This window comes from Mustela nivalis (assembly GCF_964662115.1).
Source record: "Mustela nivalis genome assembly, chromosome: 9".
In the NCBI taxonomy this organism is placed as follows: Eukaryota; Metazoa; Chordata; class Mammalia; order Carnivora; family Mustelidae; genus Mustela; species Mustela nivalis.
The window spans coordinates 67,781,181-67,799,690 of NC_139028.1; the positions used below are offsets into that span (position 1 = coordinate 67,781,181).

An 18,510-nucleotide genomic window follows, 5' to 3' on the forward strand; every position below is an offset into this window, starting at 1 on the left:
GCAACTTCTGGTTTATTCTGTCATTTTGCTGGACCACATCCTCAAATAACTAAGAAAAACTGTTATGTAGATCATCTTTCTTCATTTTTTGCATATCTAAAGTAACTTTATCATTCACATATTTAATTGACTATTATATTGAGAACATAATTACAGTCTAATAATTACTTCTTTTCATAAAAAAGAAAATTGCTCTATGATCCTCCAGCATCAATATTTATTAGTAGGGATCCTTTTCAATTATGGAAATATGAATTGAATTTTTTAGTATTTTAATGTTTGTTTTCCACCTGAAATTTTTAAGGATTTTTTCATTATCTTTTCTTCTTTGACAGTAGCATGTTTAGGTTTGACTCTTTTACAAATTTTCTAGGTATTTTGGTATATCTTGATTACTTCTTAAAGTACAAATTTTTAATTTTGTTATAGAAAATATTATTTTGTAGATATTTGGAAAAATTCTCTTTGCCTCAACAGTTTTCACTTTTAATGTAAATCTTAAAAGTAAGACTTCTGCCGTCCTGGAAAGAAATTCCATATTTCTTTATTTTCCTTTCATATTTTATATTGCCTTACCTTTTTTCTCTTTCTGTGAGGTTTTTGTAACTTTATTTTCCTTCCCTTACGTATTTTTGCCATCAGTAATTCTTTTCTGTTATAAGTCATTTTCTAATTCTCTGCTTGTCTCTTTTCCATAGAAAACCATTCATTGTTTTATGGGTGAAATATATTATCAGATATCTCTAGAAAGTATTGATATTGGAAATGTTCTCCTGCAAAAATAATAAAGATGGTGACATTGAACAGATACAGAAAACAATATAATCCTGACCTGTTTGTAAAGTAGTATACATTCATACCCAATAATCATATCAATATTTGTATAACTATAATAGTTCAAATACTGTTTATTAGTTTTCAGCTATTGCAATGAAATGATAAACAAATCTAGGAAGATTTCTAGACTCATAGCTAGTGATAATAATCTTAAGTATAGGAAATTAAAGGGGTGCCTGGAAGGCTCAGTATGTTCAGTGTCTGCCTTCAGCAAAGGTCATGATGCCAGGGTCCTAGGATTGAGCCCCACTTCGATCTCCCTGCTCAACAAGGAGCCTATTTCTCCCTCTCTGTTGCTACCCCTGCTTGTGCGCTCGCTCTCTCTCTCTCTGTCTCTCTAATAAATAAAATTTTAAAAAGAGCAGGAAGTTAAAAATATATCTGATTAACATTGAGGTTGGAAGTAGTAGGGAGATAAGGAAACTGTAGACACACACATATCTATATATGTAGATTATATATATATATATATATATATATATATAAAATGTAGATACATGTATACACTATAAGCACACACACATACATAAATCACACACACACATATGTATATATAAATTACACAGGTGACAGATACTGCAATTGAGTTACAATCCCCATTGTCTATAAAAGGGGAGTTTGTAGTCAAATTAAAGTTCAAATATAACTTGTAGTAAAAGAAGAAATCACCAAAGAGAAGAAAAAAGCCATACACATACACACACAATATTTTTAAGAGGTTATCTCTGGAAAGGAACTAGAAGGAAGAGATTTTCAAGATGGAAGTTTTGATTTTTTTTAATGATTATCTTGTCTGGATTATTTGATCATAATTTGTACACATATACATATTATTGATACTAAATTTAGCATACCATGGAAAGAAGTTAAATATATATACTTGTAAGCCATGGGCAGAAAGAATAGGAGGCAAGGAAGAAAATGTTTCACAATTTAGAGAAATCAGAGAGCATCCTCAAGACATAATATTTTAAATAAATATTTTATTGAACTATAATATGCATGCAAAAAAGAGGACACATCGTAAGTGTACAGCCTCATTAAATATCACCAAGTGGATACTTTGTAATTACCATTCAGGTCAAGAACTAAATCCTTGGCAGCTCCTCAGAAGCATTCCTCATACCCTGTCCAATCATTATCTGGGCTTTCATTCCCAAAGTTAAACACCATCCTCATTTATAACACCAAAAATTAGTTTTTGTCTGCTTGTGAACTGCATCTAAATGAAATCACACTACTCATATTATTTTGTCTCTTTCACTCAACATTGTATTTGAAATAGACCATAATTATTTATTTATTCAGCTTGGATATTGAAGGATATACATTCTGGGTATTATGAATATGCTGCAACTTAACATCATTTAGAAGTTTTCTAATGAACATATGTATGCACTGCTAGATATACAGTTGACAAACTTGGGAAATAAAGCATGAAAAAATAACTTGGGAAAGAAGAATGAACTACAAATGGTGAAGAAAACGTTATGATAAATAAACTAGCACAGATATTGAAGAACATGGCTCATGTTTGCCAGAGATTTAATTTTTTTTAGAAAGTTCAACTCTAGTCCTAGTGATCCAACAACTGTCCCCTATGAGCAAGAGTATTTGAAGAAGGGGCACCTGGGTAGCTCAGTCAGTTAAGCATCTCCCTTCAGCTGGGGTCATTATCCCAGGGTCTGGTGATCACGTCTGGTATCAGGTTCCCTGCTCAGCAGAGAGCCTACTTCTGACTCTCCCTCTGCTGCTCTCCCTGTGTGCTCATTCAAAAAAAAGTCTTTGAAGAACATGGGATTTCAGGAGAGAAAGTCTCTGCCTAATGGGCATTGTGATAAAGAGAGGTAGAAGAATTAAAGTCCCATGGAACTTTCCTGTGGCCAGATACCTGCTTTCATTTGGAGAGTTCCCTACAGTCTTGCTGATCTCAACCTGGCTAAGAGAATTCTAACGTCTCAGAAGACTCTACTTAAATTTTATGAGAATTATCTTTTCCCTTAAGCAAGAATCTAATGACACTTTTTCGTATCTGCTTAGTTTTCACCCCATACACAATAGGGTTCATTGTGGGAGGCATCAGCAGATACAGATTAGCCATAATAATGTGTATGTGTGGAGGAATAGTGTGTCCCCCAAACCGGTGAGTAAAGAACGTGAAGAAGGCTGGAACATAGGTGATGACAATGGCACAGATGTGGGCAGTACATGTGCTGAAGGCCTTCTGCTGTGCATCTGCTGAAGAGAGACTCACAACTGCTCGAAGGATCATGGTGTAGGAGATTGTGATGCACAAGATATCAAAGCCCCCAATCAGTAGGGCAACCATCAAACCATAGATAGCATTGATCCTAACATTTCCACAGGATATCTTGGCCACAGACATGTGGTCACAGTAGGTGTGAGGTATGACATTGCCTCTGCAGTATGGCAGGCGCCTGGTGAGGAAAGTAAAAGGGATAACAAGTACTACACCTCTAAGAAAAGTGAGGAGTCCAGCCTTGGAAATGACTTCATTAGTGAGGATAGTAGTATAGCGCAGGGGGTAGCAGATGGCCACATAGCGGTCCAGTGCCATAAGCATGAGCACCCCAGACTCCATCCCTGTAAATGTATGCACAAAGAACATCTGGGCCAGGCAAGCCTTAAAGTCAATCTCCTTGAGGCTGAACCACAATATGCAGAGGGTGTTGGGAAGAGTGCTGGTGCACATAAGCACATCTGTGAAGGAAAGAAGAGCTAGGAAGATGTACATAGGTCTGTGTAAGGCTTCTTCAGAGTAAATGAGGTACATAAGGCCAAAGTTCCCTGTAATGGCAATGCTGTACATGGTGCACAGTGGGAAGGAGATCCACAGATGCACTTCTTCCAGCCCAGGGATGCCATTTAAGATGAATGAAGCTGGAGTTAGACTGGTGCCATTTATGAATGACATAACACCTGTTGGAAGTTCATGGTACAGCAGTTATAGAATTGTTCTGTAAGCAGAAAAAGAAAAAGGAAGAAGGAAGAAGGGGAGAGTAGGAGGAGAAGGAGGAGGAGGAGGAGAAGAAGAGGAGGAGGAAGAGAAGGAGAAAGAAGGAGGAGGAAGAGAAGGAGGAGGAGGAGGAGGAGGAGGAAGAGCGGGAGGAAGAGGAGGAGGAGGAGGAGGGTGGGGAGGAGGAGGAGGGTGGGGAGGAGGAGAGGAAGAAGGAGGAGGAGGAGAAGGCTCAAAGAGTAACTGACCAGCAGGATTTTCTTTCTTTATAATGGCTAATTTGTCTTTTTGTAGATCAGTCACTGGATAAGGTCTTTTATGTTGACTATGTGACATATGCACTATTTGGGTCCATGTCTTAAGCATTAGACTCTGACCAGATAAACTGACTTTTAGTGGATGTGCTGGATCTTGTTGTGTCTAGGATTTCATGGTTTTGTTATCATAATTTGCAGTCCATTCTCCAGGCTGAAGTTGGTCACAAATTCACCAACTGTGTGATCAAGAATTGATGAAATATGCCCTAAGGGCTAAGGTCTCATCATCATAGTCAGGGATACATATTTCATTCTAAAATGTTAACAGTTTTCAATGGTTCTTGTGGGCTCACCTTTCTCAGGTAATCAGTCTTACTAGAGGACTAACCTTACAATGATTTAAAAGGGTAAATTTTAGCACAAATGTCCCACTTTTGGTTTGGGATAAACTTAAATTCAGAAAACTAAGAATCATAGAATGGTCTTAAATGTAAAAATATAATAATCTCTTTATTAACATCATCAAATGGCCCCTGATTACTGTTCTTGGGTCACTACCACTATAAATAGTGGGTGAAGAATCATTGGGAATGTAGTAACTTATGAGACATTAATGTTGTTCTTAGAGTCTCTTCCAATGGACTCTAGAGTCTAGCCCAACGTGAATGGAGATACTCATCATCTTAAACTAAAACAACTGACATTTTCTTTAGAACAGAGTACTTTTTTTTCACCCTATATCACAATTTCAGGGAGCCATAGAAATGAATATTTCCCAGCCTGCATAAGCTCCAAAACAAATGTTTCTAGGATAAAAGAGAGATATTCAAGACATTTTTAAAACCCATAGAAAATATTTATGAACAAAATATTTATGAATAGTAAGGAGGATAATATTTCTTTGGTGTGATAGTATATGTGAGGAAATAGGAACTTAGTTTTGAGCATAAGATGGATGCAAATAAGATGCAAAAGTCTGAAGAAGTGGGCTATGTTAGACTAGAATGTGATAATTTAGAAAAAAAAAATGTGCCAGTAGTGAAATAAGGATAGTCCTATAGAGGGCTGTTGAAAGGAAAATAGTCTCTTTGAATAAAAAATATCAGTGCCAACATTAGTAGTACCTCCTGGACATATGAGAGGTGACCTCCCTGCCACTTCCCAGGTGTCTCTGAAATCTAAGACTATATAAACTTGGCTCTGCTTGTCTATGTCTTTTATAAAATTTTATATCTTTATTTTTTTAAATATTAAAGCTGAGGAAATGAAATCTAGAAGCACTTTAAATTGAGAAATATTTCAACTATAACTATGAAATAAAATGGAAGCAATTGCCTGGAAGGAAAAGTGAATGAGAAACAGAAAACTATGGAATAAGGCTGTCTTCACTCTTCCGTGTTTTGTTTTTTTGTTTTTTTGTTTTTCCACTGCATCTTGAAAATGCTCATTTTAGCTTACACAGCCAGTGGGACTGATGACTTCTCTTTAGAATATTCCCCACAAGGATTATATTTCAGTATCTGAAACATTAACATTTTTATCCAAAGTGAAAAAGGAGTACATAAGCCAGTATATAAAGGCATCTGTATAGTAGGGTACACTGGGTCTTTTCCAAAGGTAAGGAGAAGAACCGTGTATGACAACTCTTATGCCTCTTCCTAGCTCAGCTATCATAATTTGCACCCACTCCTTTAATAAGAAGAACGCAGCCCCAATTCAGAAATCTGCTCACCCTGAAAGCTGCTGGAGTTCCTCACATAGCTGAAGACATATCCACAGATTAAGTCATATTCATGTCTATGTGATGCTTTTGGTCCTGCAAGAGTGATCTAAAACCTATACTGAGACCACGAGGAGGCACGTGGAGGAGGGAACTTTTCTATTGTGTGTGTGTGTGTGTGTGTGTGTGTGATATTCTAAAGTTGGGAGCTGGGGAAACTTAATTGCTACAATATCTTTCTCCTATAGTCTCAGAGGAGAGCTGATTTCCTGTGTGTGTTTGTAAGAAAAAAGAGACTTAGGAATCAGATATATCTGGGTCCTAAGGACTCCAGCTCAGCCACTGGAAATTGTCTTAGGAATTATTTTGTCCCAAATCATAATCTAGCACTTTTGAAGCATATTTTTTAGAGGTATAATTAGATGGTCTGAGACAACAACAACAACAAAAATAAATAAATGTAAAACAGAGCATGTGCAGATCTAGAATGATTTAGACTTTGGAATTAAATCTTTGTGGGAGACAGACCTGTCTACTACCTTTTTCAAAACTGAGAATAACATCATGCACAAAATTGGTACTGAAAAAAATATTTTGCTGAAAAAATTAAATAATCTTGGTCTAAAAAATTCAGCTTTAGATGAGATCTTGTAGTTAGTGTTCTTGATAAATTCACTCATTAATGTTAACATTTTTATATAAATTTCTTTGGATTATCTAAACATTAGCATCCCTTTGTGAATTAAAAACATTTTGTTCTCCCTTTCCTGTATTTTTTGGCATTTTTTTCTTGCCTTCTTAACTAGCTACAACACCCTTCTTGTGCAATGTTTAACAGGAAGAGTGATCAGGGATATCTTTGTTTCATTACTGATGATTGGGCGTAGTGAAGCCCTACTAGGGATACAGAAACCAATTCTAAACAATCAGGTGAAAACACGGATTTATGCTACAATGCAAAAGCACAGCAGTGCAACTGATAAACTATTGAACTCTACATCTGAAACTAATGATGTACTATAACTGGCTAATTGAATTTTTTAAAAAAGCACAGCAGTGCAATTGTAACAGTTACTATGAAATAAAAAGTGGTCACTTGCTTGAAATAAATCTTACCTGGCTAACTGCTTATAGTAACATATAATAATTTATAATAATATGCCTGTGCTTGCTGGTAGATAAAATTTATTGGACTTTCAGTGTACTGCCCCCCACCCCCACCCCCCACACTTACCTTGAAATAAACATTTGGGACGTTCAGGAAAGTGTAATTCATTGCTGGGAAGATAATTCTGGACTAACATCAATTAACTCACCAACATGTATGATATCTGCTCTAGATTTTTTTTTCAGTTGTAAAAATGCATTTATGATTTTATTTTGGGAAATTATTTTTTAATGATACATATTTCTCAGAACAGTGTTTTTTTTTAAAGATTTTATTTATTTATTTATTTGACAGACGGAGATCACAAGTAGGCAGAGAGGCAGACATAGAGAGAGAAGAGGAAGCAGGGTCCCCGCTGAGCAGAGAGCCCGATGCAGGGCTCGATCCCAGGACCCTGGGATCATGACCTGAGCTAAAGGCAGAGGTTTTAACCCACTGAGTCACCCAGGTGCCCCATCTCAGAACAGTGTTTTTAAAACTATCTTTAGCTGACTTTTATTCATTTTTTAACTGTTGAAGTTCAGAAAAACATTTCTATTTTTTTTTAATTTTTTATAACATATAATGTATTATTATCCCCAGGAGTACAGGTCTGTGAATCGTCAGGCTTATATAGTTCACAGCACTCCCCATATTTGCTATAGATTTCTTTATTAAGATTTTATTTATTCATTTGACACTCAGAGATCACAAGTAGGCAAAGAGGCAGACATAGAGAGAGAAGAAGAAGCAGGGTCCCCGCTGAGCAGAGAGCCCGATGCAGGGCTCGATCCCAGGACCCTGGGATCATGACCTGAGCTAAAGGCAGAGGTTTTAACCCACTGAGTCACCCAGGTGCCCCATCTCAGAACAGTGTTTTTAAAACTATCTTTAGCTGACTTTTATTCATTTTTTAACTGTTGAAGTTCAGAAAAACATTTCTATTTTTTTTAATTTTTTATAACATATAATGTATTATTATCCCCAGGAGTACAGGTCTGTGAATCGTCAGGCTTATATAGTTCACAGCACTCCCCATATTTGCTATAGATTTCTTTATTAAGATTTTATTTATTCATTTGACACTCAGAGATCACAAGTAGGCAAAGAAGCAGGCATAGAGAGAGGAGGAAACAGGCTCCCCGCGGAGCAGAGAGCTCAATGAGGGGCTCGATCCCAGGACCCTGGGATCATGACCTGAGCCGAAGGCAGAGGCTTTAACCCACTGAGCCACTCAGGCGCCCCTAGATTTTTTATAGGTACCTTTTTTCCAGCTCTATTGAGATATAATTGGCATATAACATTGTGTAAGTTTAAGGTGTACAATGTGATGATTTGATACAGAATATTTGCCACAATATTGTTATTTAACATTCTTCACCTTACATAGTTAACATTCTATTATTATGGTGAGAACATTAGAACTCTACTCTCATAGCAACTTTCAAGTGTATAATACAATATTGTTAAGTGTAGTCACCATGCTATACATTAGACTCTCTAATACTTATATTCATTTTATAACTGTAAGTTTGTATTCTTTGATCAACATCTCCCAATTTTCCCTACCCTTATCCCCCTGGCATCCACCATTCTACTGTTTCAATGAGTTTGATGTTTTTACATTCCACATTTAAGTGATCTGCCTGATTTACTTCATTCAGCATAATGCCCTCAAGGTCCATCCATTTGTCATAAATGCCAATATTTCCCTCTTTCATATGGGTGAATAATACTCTGTCCAATATAGATACCACATTTTCTTTATATAGTCATCCATCTATAGATACTTGTTTCCATGTCCTGGTGTGTTGTGTTAATGCTGCAATGAACATGGAAGTACAGATATTTCTTTGAGATAATAATTTTATCTTCAGATATATATTTGGTAGTGAGATTTCTGGATCATATGGTATTTATATTTGTAATTTTTTGAGGTAACTTCATGCTGTTTTCTATGACTGAAACCAATATGTTCCGTGACTGAACCAATATGTATTCTCACCAATAGTGCACCAGAGTTCCCTTTTCTCCTCTCCAATGTTTGTTATCTACTGTTTTGTTTTATAACAACCATGCTAACAGATTTAAGGTGATTGCCTTGTAGTTTTGAACTACACTGTTGAGCACTGCACAGAGCTTAACAATCTCATTAGTTAAATGTAAATACTAAAATCTTTCATGCTTACCAGCAAAAGACAATTAGAAATATAATACAAAATGAACATGGCCAAGATTTGTAAGTTGTAAATTATTATGCAATTTTTAGCCCATCAAACTATCACCTGAGAATATGAACACATACACATAGACAGAGTATACAGTATAAAACCAAAAGAGATCAGGTATCTGTTATAATGTTTGAACTATGTTAGCATTCTTGTCCTTCAATAAGAGTCCCAGGACTCCTCAGTAGGATAGAATAACAATGCGTGGGTACAAAAAGATTATTTTTTTCCTAAATTTATTGTTTAGATCATGCAAAATACTTGTTCATCTTTTGTCTCTGACTGAAACCAACCTCACTACCATCTTCTTTTGTAGGATGTCTTTACTGATATAAAAGTAACATGCTTTGCAATTGACCATCATGCATGAAGCCAACATCTCCTGCCTGACACCAAGATACTTCATTCTTGATGGGATTCCTGAACTAGAAGACTTAAACATCTGGATCTCCCTGCCCTTCTGTCTCATAAACATCATCGCTGTCCTGGGGAACTGTGGGCTCATCTACCTCATCAGCTATGATGAGGCCCTGCATCAGCCTATGTACTACTTTCTAGATTTGTGGTCTCTTACAGATATTAGTGGGTTCACTTCATTTGTCCCTAATATATTATGTATCTTTTGCTTCAATCTTAAAGAGATTGACTTTAATGCCTGCCTCATGAAGAAGTTTTTCATCCACATGTTGACAGGTATGGAGTCTGGTGTGCTCATGCTTATGGCCCTGGATCACTATGTGTCCATTTGCTACCCTAGCATCCTCACCAACACAGTAATTATCAAGTTTGGGTTTGCTGCCTTCAGTCAAAGTGTGTTGCTCATGATCCCATTCACTTTCCTGGTCAAGTACCTTCCCTACTGCAGGAGCAACCTCTTCCACCCCACCTACTGTGACCTACGTCTGTGGCCAAACTGCCCTGTGGCAACATCAAGATTAATGCCATCTATGGTCTCAAAGCTCCCATATTGATTGGAGGATTTGATATGTTTTGTATTTTCATGTCTTACACCATGATTATCAGTCCTGCAGTGAGTCTGTCATCTTCAGATGCTCACCGCAAATCCTTCAGGACCTGTACATCTCTCATATGTAATATTGTCATTACCTATGTCCCAACCTTCTTCGACTTTACTCATCATTTTGGGGACACACCATACCTCACCATGTTCACATTTTTATAGCCAATCTTTACCTGTTAATGCCTCCTACCCTGAATCCAATTGTCTACAGAGTAAAGACCAAGCAGATTTGTGAAGGAGTGATCAAATTGTTTTTAGCAAGAAAGATATTTTGAGTTTGAGCTAAGTTTATAGTATATGATTCTGCATGTAGCATAAAGGTAGAGAAAGAACTTATAGGGGAAAAGAATAGATGCAAAATTCATAACCCTGAACATCAGGAAAAAATACCTGTCAATATTCTGTTATAATATTTATGAAACAATCACAAAAAAAATTTTAACCTGAGACCTCTAATTTGATAGAAAAAAAATAGACAGGAAACAATTGTGTTTTCCACACAGTTTAATTTTGGACAAACCTGGTAGAATGAATTCATAGAACAGGAGTCTAGAAGTTGAAGTGAACTCTTAATGATTAATGCTCTTTCATCTAGGGCACTCTGAGGGAGTATATAGAAAAGAGCAAAGCAGGTCAAATAGCTGAAAGACTCCTGAAGATTGGGGAAGACACCTATGTAAACTGTCTCAAGTGTTGTAGGGAAGTCAGAAACCCTTCCCCAGAAGGTTTGTGCTGAATTCCATGGGTTCTGTCATCTTTTTTATTCCATATTTATTTGAAAATTGGGAAAAAATAATTCTCCTTGTCTGCTCATTTCTTCCTGTGTAATTATTTGGATTCTTATCCATGTAGTCATGTACATACAAATTAACCTGGAATAGACATGATCACTGACGTTCATTACAATCTGAGAAACATCCCTTAGAGTTGATATCAAGCAGAATTTTGAGAAAAACAGTGGACACATTTAATGGGTATTTGAGTAAAGGTTTTATGAGTAGAGGAAAGGAGACTTAAAGAAAATCTATGTAATTTTCCAATCAAGATGTCTGGGCTTTACTGATTTAATTGACTTTAATACAGGGGGAGAAATAGTTAAGTGACCAAGGACAGTAAAGAAAGGAGTACTTTATTTAGAGTTCTGGAAATAACAGAGGAAAAAAAAAAAGAAATAACAGTGAAAAAAATAACAGAAGTAGAATGATAAATGTGGTATTCAGAAATAAGAAGACTGAATGAAAAGTGAAAAATAATAAGAGCGTATCACAAGAGGTAATTGGAGTAATAGAATATGACCAGGAAATGGATACAAGTAGATAGTTAGGTGGAAATCTTAATTATATTAAGATTATATTCTTATTACCTAATAATATGATAACTATATTTCAGTATTACATATATAGTGAAATCATTATAAAATGTACAAATCACATCATATATTTTTGCAATATAATTTCACATTGAGAATAAAAATCTGTTTTTAATGCTAACATTATAAAATTACCTCTATATAATGTAAATTATTAACTTATAATCAGCAAAATTGCTATGTCTTTGAATCATGCTTTTGGATTTTGTAAATTTTACTTAATTAAGAAATTTTCTTTAAAAAAAATTTTTTTTTAATTTTTTATTTTTTATAAACATATATTTTTATCCCCAGGGGGTACAGGTCTGTGAATCACCAGGTTTACACACTTCACAGCACTCACCAAAGCACATACCCTCCCCAATGTCCATAATCCCACCCCCTTCTACAACCTCCCTCCCCCCAGCAACCCTCAGTTTGGTTTGTGAGATTAAGAGTCACTTATGGTTTGTCTCCCTCCCAATCCCATCTTGTTTCATTGATTCTTCTCCTACCCACTTATGCCCCCATGTTGCATCACCACTTCCTCATATCAGGGAGATCATATGGTAGTTGTCTTTCTCTGCTTGACTTATTTCACTAAGGATGATACGCTCTAGTTCCATCCATGTAAATGGCAAGATTTCATTTCTTTTGATAGCTGCATAGTATTCCATTGTGTATATATACCACACTTCTTGATCCATTCATCTCTCTCTTTTTTTTTTTTTTTTTTGACAGAGAGAAATCACAAGTAGACAGAGAGGCAGCCAGAGAGAGAGAGAGAGGGAAGCAAGCTCCCTGCTGAGCAGAGAGCTCGATGCGGGACCCGATCCCAGGACCCTGAGATCATGACCTGAGCCGAAGACAGCGGCTTAATCCACTGAGCCACCCAGGCGCCCCGATCCATTCATTCTTGATGGACATCTAGGTTCCTTCCATAGTTTGGCTATTGTGGACATTGCTGCTATAAACATTCGGGTGCACGTGCCCCTTTGGATCACTACGTTTGTATCTTTAGGGTAAATAACCAATAGTGAAATTGCTGGGTCAGAGAGCAGTTCTATTTTCAACATTTTGAGGAACCTCCATGCTGTTTTCCAGAGTGGCTGCACCAGCTTGCCTTCCCACCAACAGTGTAGGAGGGTTCCCCTTTCTTCGCATCCTCGCCAGCATCTGTCATTTCCTGACTTGTTGATTTTAGCCATTCTGACTGGTGTGAGGTGATATCTCATTGTGGTTTTGATTTGTATTTCCCTGATGCCGAGTGATATGGAGCACTTTTTTATGTGTCTGTTGGCCATCTGGATGTCTTCTTTGCAGAAATGTCTGTTCATGTCCTCTGCCCATTTCTTGATTGGATTATTTGTTCTTTGGGTGTTGAGTTTGCTAAGTTCTTTATAGATTCTGGACACTAGTCCTTTATCTGATATGTCGTTTGCAAATATCTTCTCCCATTCTGTCAGTTGTCTTTTGATTTTGTTAACTGTTTCCTTTGCTGTGCAAAAGCTTTTGATCTTGATGAAATCCCAATAGTTCATTTTTGCCCTTGCTTCCCTTGCCTTTGGCGTTGTTCCTAGGAAGATGTTGCTGCGGCAGAGGTCAAAGAAGTTGCTGCCTGTGTTCTCTTCAAGGATTTTGATGGATTCCTACCGCACATTGAGGTCCTTCATCCATTTTGAGTCTATTTTTGTGAGTGGTGTAAGGAAATGGTCCAATTTCATTTTTCTGCATGTGGCTGTCCAGTTTTCCCAGCACCATTTATTGAAGAGGCTGTCTTTTTTCCATTGGACATTCTTTCCTGCTTTGTCGAAGATTAGTTGACTGTAGAGTTGAGGGTCTATTTCTGGGCTCTCTATTCTGTTCCATTGATCTATGTGTCTGTTTTTGAGCAAGTTCCATGCTGTCTTGATGATGACAGCTTTGTAATAGAGCTTGAAGTCCGGAATTGTGATGCCACCAACGTTGGCTTTCTTTTTCAATATCCCTTTGGCTATTCGAGGTCTTTTCTGGTTCCATATAAATTTTAGAATTATTTGTTCCATTTCTTTGAAAAAGATGGATGGTACTTTGATAGGAATTGCATTAAATGTGTAGATTGCTTTAGGTAGCATAGACATTTTCACAATATTTATTATTCCAATCCAGGATCATGGAACATTTTTCCATTTCTTTGTGTCTTCCTCAATGTCTTTCATGAGTACTTTATAGTTTTCTGAGTATAGTTTCTGTGCCTCTTTGGTTAGGTTCATTCCTAGATATCTGATGGTTTTGGGTGCAATTGTAAATGGGATGGACTCCGTAATTTCTCTTTCTTCTGTCTTGCCTTTGGCGTAGAGAAATGCAACTGATTTCTGTGCATTGATTTTATATCCTGACACTTTACTGAATTCCTGTACAGGTTCTAGCAGTTTTGGAGTGGAGTCTTTTGGGTTTTCCACATATAGTATCATATCATCTGCGAAGAGTGATAATTTGACTTCTTCTTTGCCGATTTGGATGCCTTTAATTTCCTTTTGTTGTCTGATTGCTGAGGCTAGGACCTCTAGTACTATGTTGAATAGCAGTGGTGATAATGGACATCCCTGCCGTGTTCCTGACCTTAGCGGAAAAGCTTTCAGTTTTTCTCCATTGAGAATGATATTTGCGGTGGGTTTTTCATAGATGGCTTTGATGATATTGAGGTATGTGCCCTCTATCCCTACACTTTGAAGAGTTTTGATCAGAAAGGGATGCTGTACTTTGTCAAATGCTTTTTCAGCATCTATTGAGAGTATCATATGGTTCTTGTTCTTTCTTTTATTGATGTGTTGTATCACATTGACTGAATTGTGGGTGTTGAACCAACCTTGCAGCCCTGGAATAAATCCCACTTGGTCGTGGTGAATAATCCTTTTAATGTACTGTTGAATCCTATTGGCTAGTATTTTGTTGAATATTTTTGCATCTGTGTTCATCAAGGATATTGGTCTATAGCTCTCTTTTTTGATGGGATCCTTGTCTGGTTTTGGGATCAAGGTGATGCTGGCCTCATAAAATGAGTTTGGAAGTTTTCCTTCCATTTCTAATTTTTGGAACAGTTTCAGGAGAATAGGAATTAGTTCTTCTTTAAATGTTTGTTAGAATTCCCCTGGGAAGCCGTCTGGCCCTGGGCTTTTGTTTGTTTGGAGATTTTTAATGACTGTTTCAATCTCCTTACTGGTTATGGGTCTGTTCAGATTTTCTATTTCTTCCTGGTTCAGTTGTGGTAGTTTATATGTTTCTAGGAATGCATCCATTTCTTCCAGATTGTCAAATTTGTTGGCGTAGAGTTGCTCATACTATGTTCTTATAACAGTTTGTATTTCTTTGATGTTAGTTGTGATCTCTCCTCTTTCATTCATGATTTTATTTATTTGGGCCCTTTTTCTTTTCTTTTTGATAAGTCGGGCCAGGGGTTCATCAATTTTATTAATTCTTTCAAAGAATCAGCTCCTACTTTCGTTGATCTGTTCTATTGTTTTTTTGGTTTCTATTTCATTGATTTCTGCTCTGATCTTTATGATTTCTCTTCTCCTGCTGGGCTTAGAGTTTCTTTCTTGTCCTTTCTCCAGCTCCTTTAGGTGAAGGGTTAGGTTGTGTATCTGAGACCTTTCTTGTTTCTTGAGAAAGGCTTGTACCGCTATATATTTTCCTCTCAGGACTGCCTTTGTTGTGTCCCACAGATTTTGAACCGTTGAATTTTCATTATCATTTGTTTCCATGATTTTTTTCAATTCTTCTTTAATTTCCCGGTTGACCCATTCATTCTTTAGAAGAATGCTGTTTAGTCTCCATGTATTTGGGTTCTTTCCAAACTTCCTTTTGTGGTTGAGTTCTAGCTTTAGAGCATTGTGGTCTGAAAATATGCAGGGAATGATTCCAATCTTTTGATACTGGTTGAGTCCTGATTAAGACCAAGGATGTGATCTATTCTGGAGAATGTTCCATGTGCACTAGAGAAGAATGTGTATTCTGTTGCTTTGGGATGAAATGTTCTGAATATATCTGTGATGTCCATCTGGTCCAGTGTGTTGTTTAAGGCCTTTATTTCCTTGCTAATCTTTTGCTTGGATGATCTGTCCATTTCAGTGAGGGGAGTGTTAAAGTCCCCTACTATTATTGTATTATTGTTGATGTGTTTCTTTGATTTTGTTATTAATTGGTTTATATAGTTGGCTGCTCCCACGTTGGGGGCATAGATATTTAAAATTGTTAAATCTTCTTGTTGGACAGACCCTTTGAGTATAATATAGTGTCCTTCCTCATCTCTTATTATAGTCTTTGGCTTAAAATCTAATTGATCTGATATAAGGATTGCCACTCCTGCTTTCTTCTGATGTCCATTAGCATGGTAAATTCTTTTCCACCCCCTCACTTTAAATCTGGAGGTCTTTGGGCTTAAAATGAGTTTCTTGGAGGCAACATATAGATGGGTTTTGCTTTTTTATCCATTCTGATACCCTGTGACATTTGACAGGGGCATTTATCCCATTAACATTCAGGGTAACTATTGAGAGATATGAATTTAGTGCCATTGTATTGCCTGTAAGGTGACTGTTACTGTATATGGTCTCTCTTCCTTTCTGATCTACCACTTGTAGGCTCTCTCTTTGCTTAGAGGACCCCTTTCAATATTTCCTGTAGAGCTGGTTTGGTATTTGCAAATTCTTTCAGTTTTTGTTTGTCCTGGAAGCTTTTAATCTCTCCTTCTATTTTCAATGATAGCCTAGCTGGATATAGTATTCTTGGCTGCATGTTTTTCTCGTTTAGTGCTCTGAAAATATCATGCCAGCTCTTTCTGGCCTGCCAGGTCTCTGTGGATAAGTCAGCTGCCAATCTAATATTTTTACCATTGTATGTTACAGACTTCTTTTCCCAGGCTGCTTTCAGGATTTTCTCTTTGTCACTGAGACTTGTAAATTTTACTATTAGGTGACGTGGTGTGGGCCTATTCTTATTGATTTTGAGGGGCGTTCTCTGAACCTCCTGAATTTTGATGCTCGTTCCCTTTGCCATATTGGGGAAATTCTCCCCAATAATTCTCTCCAGTATACCTTCTGCTCCCCTCTCTCTTTCTTCTTCTTCTGGAATCCCAAGTATTCTATTGTTGTTTTGTCTTATGGTGTCACCTATCTCTCGAATTCTCCCCTCGTGGTCCAGTAACTATTTGTCCCTCGTTTGCTCAGCTTCTTTATTCTCTGTCATTTGGTCTTCTATATCACTAATTCTTTCTTCTGCCTCATTTATTTTAGCAGTGAGAGCCTCCATATTTGATTGCACCTCATTAATAGATTTTTTTTATTTCAACTTGGTTAGATTTTAGTTCTTTTATTTCTCCAGAAAGGGCTTTTATATCTCTCGAGAGGGTTTCTCTAATATCTTCCATGCCTTTTTCGAGCCCGGCTAGAGAATTGTCATTCTGAACTCTAGATCTGACATATTACCAATGTCTGTATTGATTAGGTCCCTAGCCTTTGGTATTGCCTCTTGTTCTTTTTTTTGTGTTGAATTTTTCCGTCTTGTCATTTTGTCCAGATAAGAGTATATGAAGGGGCAAGTAAAATACTAAAAGGGTGGCAACAACCCCAGGAAAATATGCTTTAACCAAATTAGAAGAGATCCCAAATTGTGAGGGGGGAGAAAGGGGATGTAAAGAGGTTCAAAAAGGAAGAAAGAAAAACAAAAGAAAAAAGAGAAAAAAAAAGAAAAGAATTAAAAAAAAAGAAAACAAATAAGAAAATATAAAAAAGAAAAAATATATATATTAGATAAACTAGTTAAAAAACGTTAAAAAAGAAAAAGGTAAATGTTAAAAAAGAAATTTAACCAGAAGGCGAGAAAAAAAACAAAAAATGAAAAAGAAAAAAATTACTTTAACTGCAAGACTAAAAAAAATCAGAGGGAAAAAGCCATGAGTTCCGTGGTTTGCTTTCTCCTCCTCTGGAATTCTGCTGCTCTCCTTGGTATTGAAACCACACTCCTTGGTAGGTGAACTTGGTCTCGGCTGGATTTCTTGTTGATCTTCTGGGGGAGGGGCCTGTTGTAGTGATTCTCAAGTGTCTTTGCCCCAGGCGGAATTGCACTGCCCTTATCAGGGGCCTGGGTGAGTAATCCGCTTGGGTTTGCTTTCAGGAGCTTTTGTTCCCTGAGCACTTTCCGTAGCATTCCGGAGGACGGGAATACCAATGGCGGCCTCCTGGTCTCTGGCCCAGAAGAGCCGAGAGCCCAGGGCCCCACTCCTCAGTGCGCCCTCAGAGAACACCGCCCAGTTACTCCCATCTGCCTGACCTCCGGCCGCGCTCCGAGCTCACCAAGCCTGCGACCGGTACAAGGTAACACCGACCTGTGAGCTTACTGTCGGCTCTGTCTCTGTAGCTGGCTTCCCCGTGCCAATACCTGCAAGCTCTGTGACACTCAGACACCCCCGATCCTTCTGTGACCCTGCGGGACCTGAGGCCACGCTGACCCCACGTGGGCTTCACCCTGGTTTAGCCTCTGGAGCGATGTCCCTCAGCGGAACAGACTTTTAAAAGTCCTGATTTTGTGGGCCGTTGCTCTGCCACTTGCCTGGAGCCGGCCCCTCCCCCCGGGGTCTATCTTCCTGTCGCTTTGGATTCACTTCTCCGCCGGTCCTACCTTTCAGAAAGTGGTTGTTTTTCTGTTTCCAGAATTGCTGTTCTTCTCCTCTTCAATCTGCCGATGGATTTTCAGGTGTTTGCAATCTTTAGATAAGCTATCTAGCTGATCTCCTGCTAGCTGAAGTAGTCTCAGCCTGCTACTTCTCCGCCATCTTGACAACCCCCCTTCCTTTTAAAAATTTTTTAAAAGATTTTATTTATTTATTTGACACAGAGAGAGAGACAGCGAGAGATGAGGAATAGGAGTGGGAAAGGGAGAAGCAGACTCCCTGCTGAGCAGGGAGCTTGATGCGGGGCTTGATCCCAGGACCCTGGG

The 18,510-nt window shown here is 37.7% G+C and overlaps 1 protein-coding gene and 1 pseudogene across 2 annotated transcripts; one reads left to right on the forward strand and one right to left on the reverse strand.

The window, feature by feature from the left end:
* Positions 1-2,809: 2,809 nt before the first annotated feature.
* On the reverse strand, positions 2,810-3,772 carry LOC309840104 (olfactory receptor 52N1; the record flags this gene model as incomplete). The annotated part of the gene is made up of 1 exon (XM_082682172.1): positions 2,810-3,772. One exon carries the CDS (start codon positions 3,770-3,772, stop codon positions 2,810-2,812), a length of 963 nt encoding a protein of 320 aa, XP_082538298.1.
* A 5,756-nt stretch (positions 3,773-9,528) lies between these two features.
* On the forward strand, positions 9,529-10,473 carry LOC309840324 (olfactory receptor 52N2-like; annotated as a pseudogene). Its single transcript has one exon. The product of its transcript is annotated as an olfactory receptor 52N2-like (transcript).
* Positions 10,474-18,510: the final 8,037 nt, after the last annotated feature.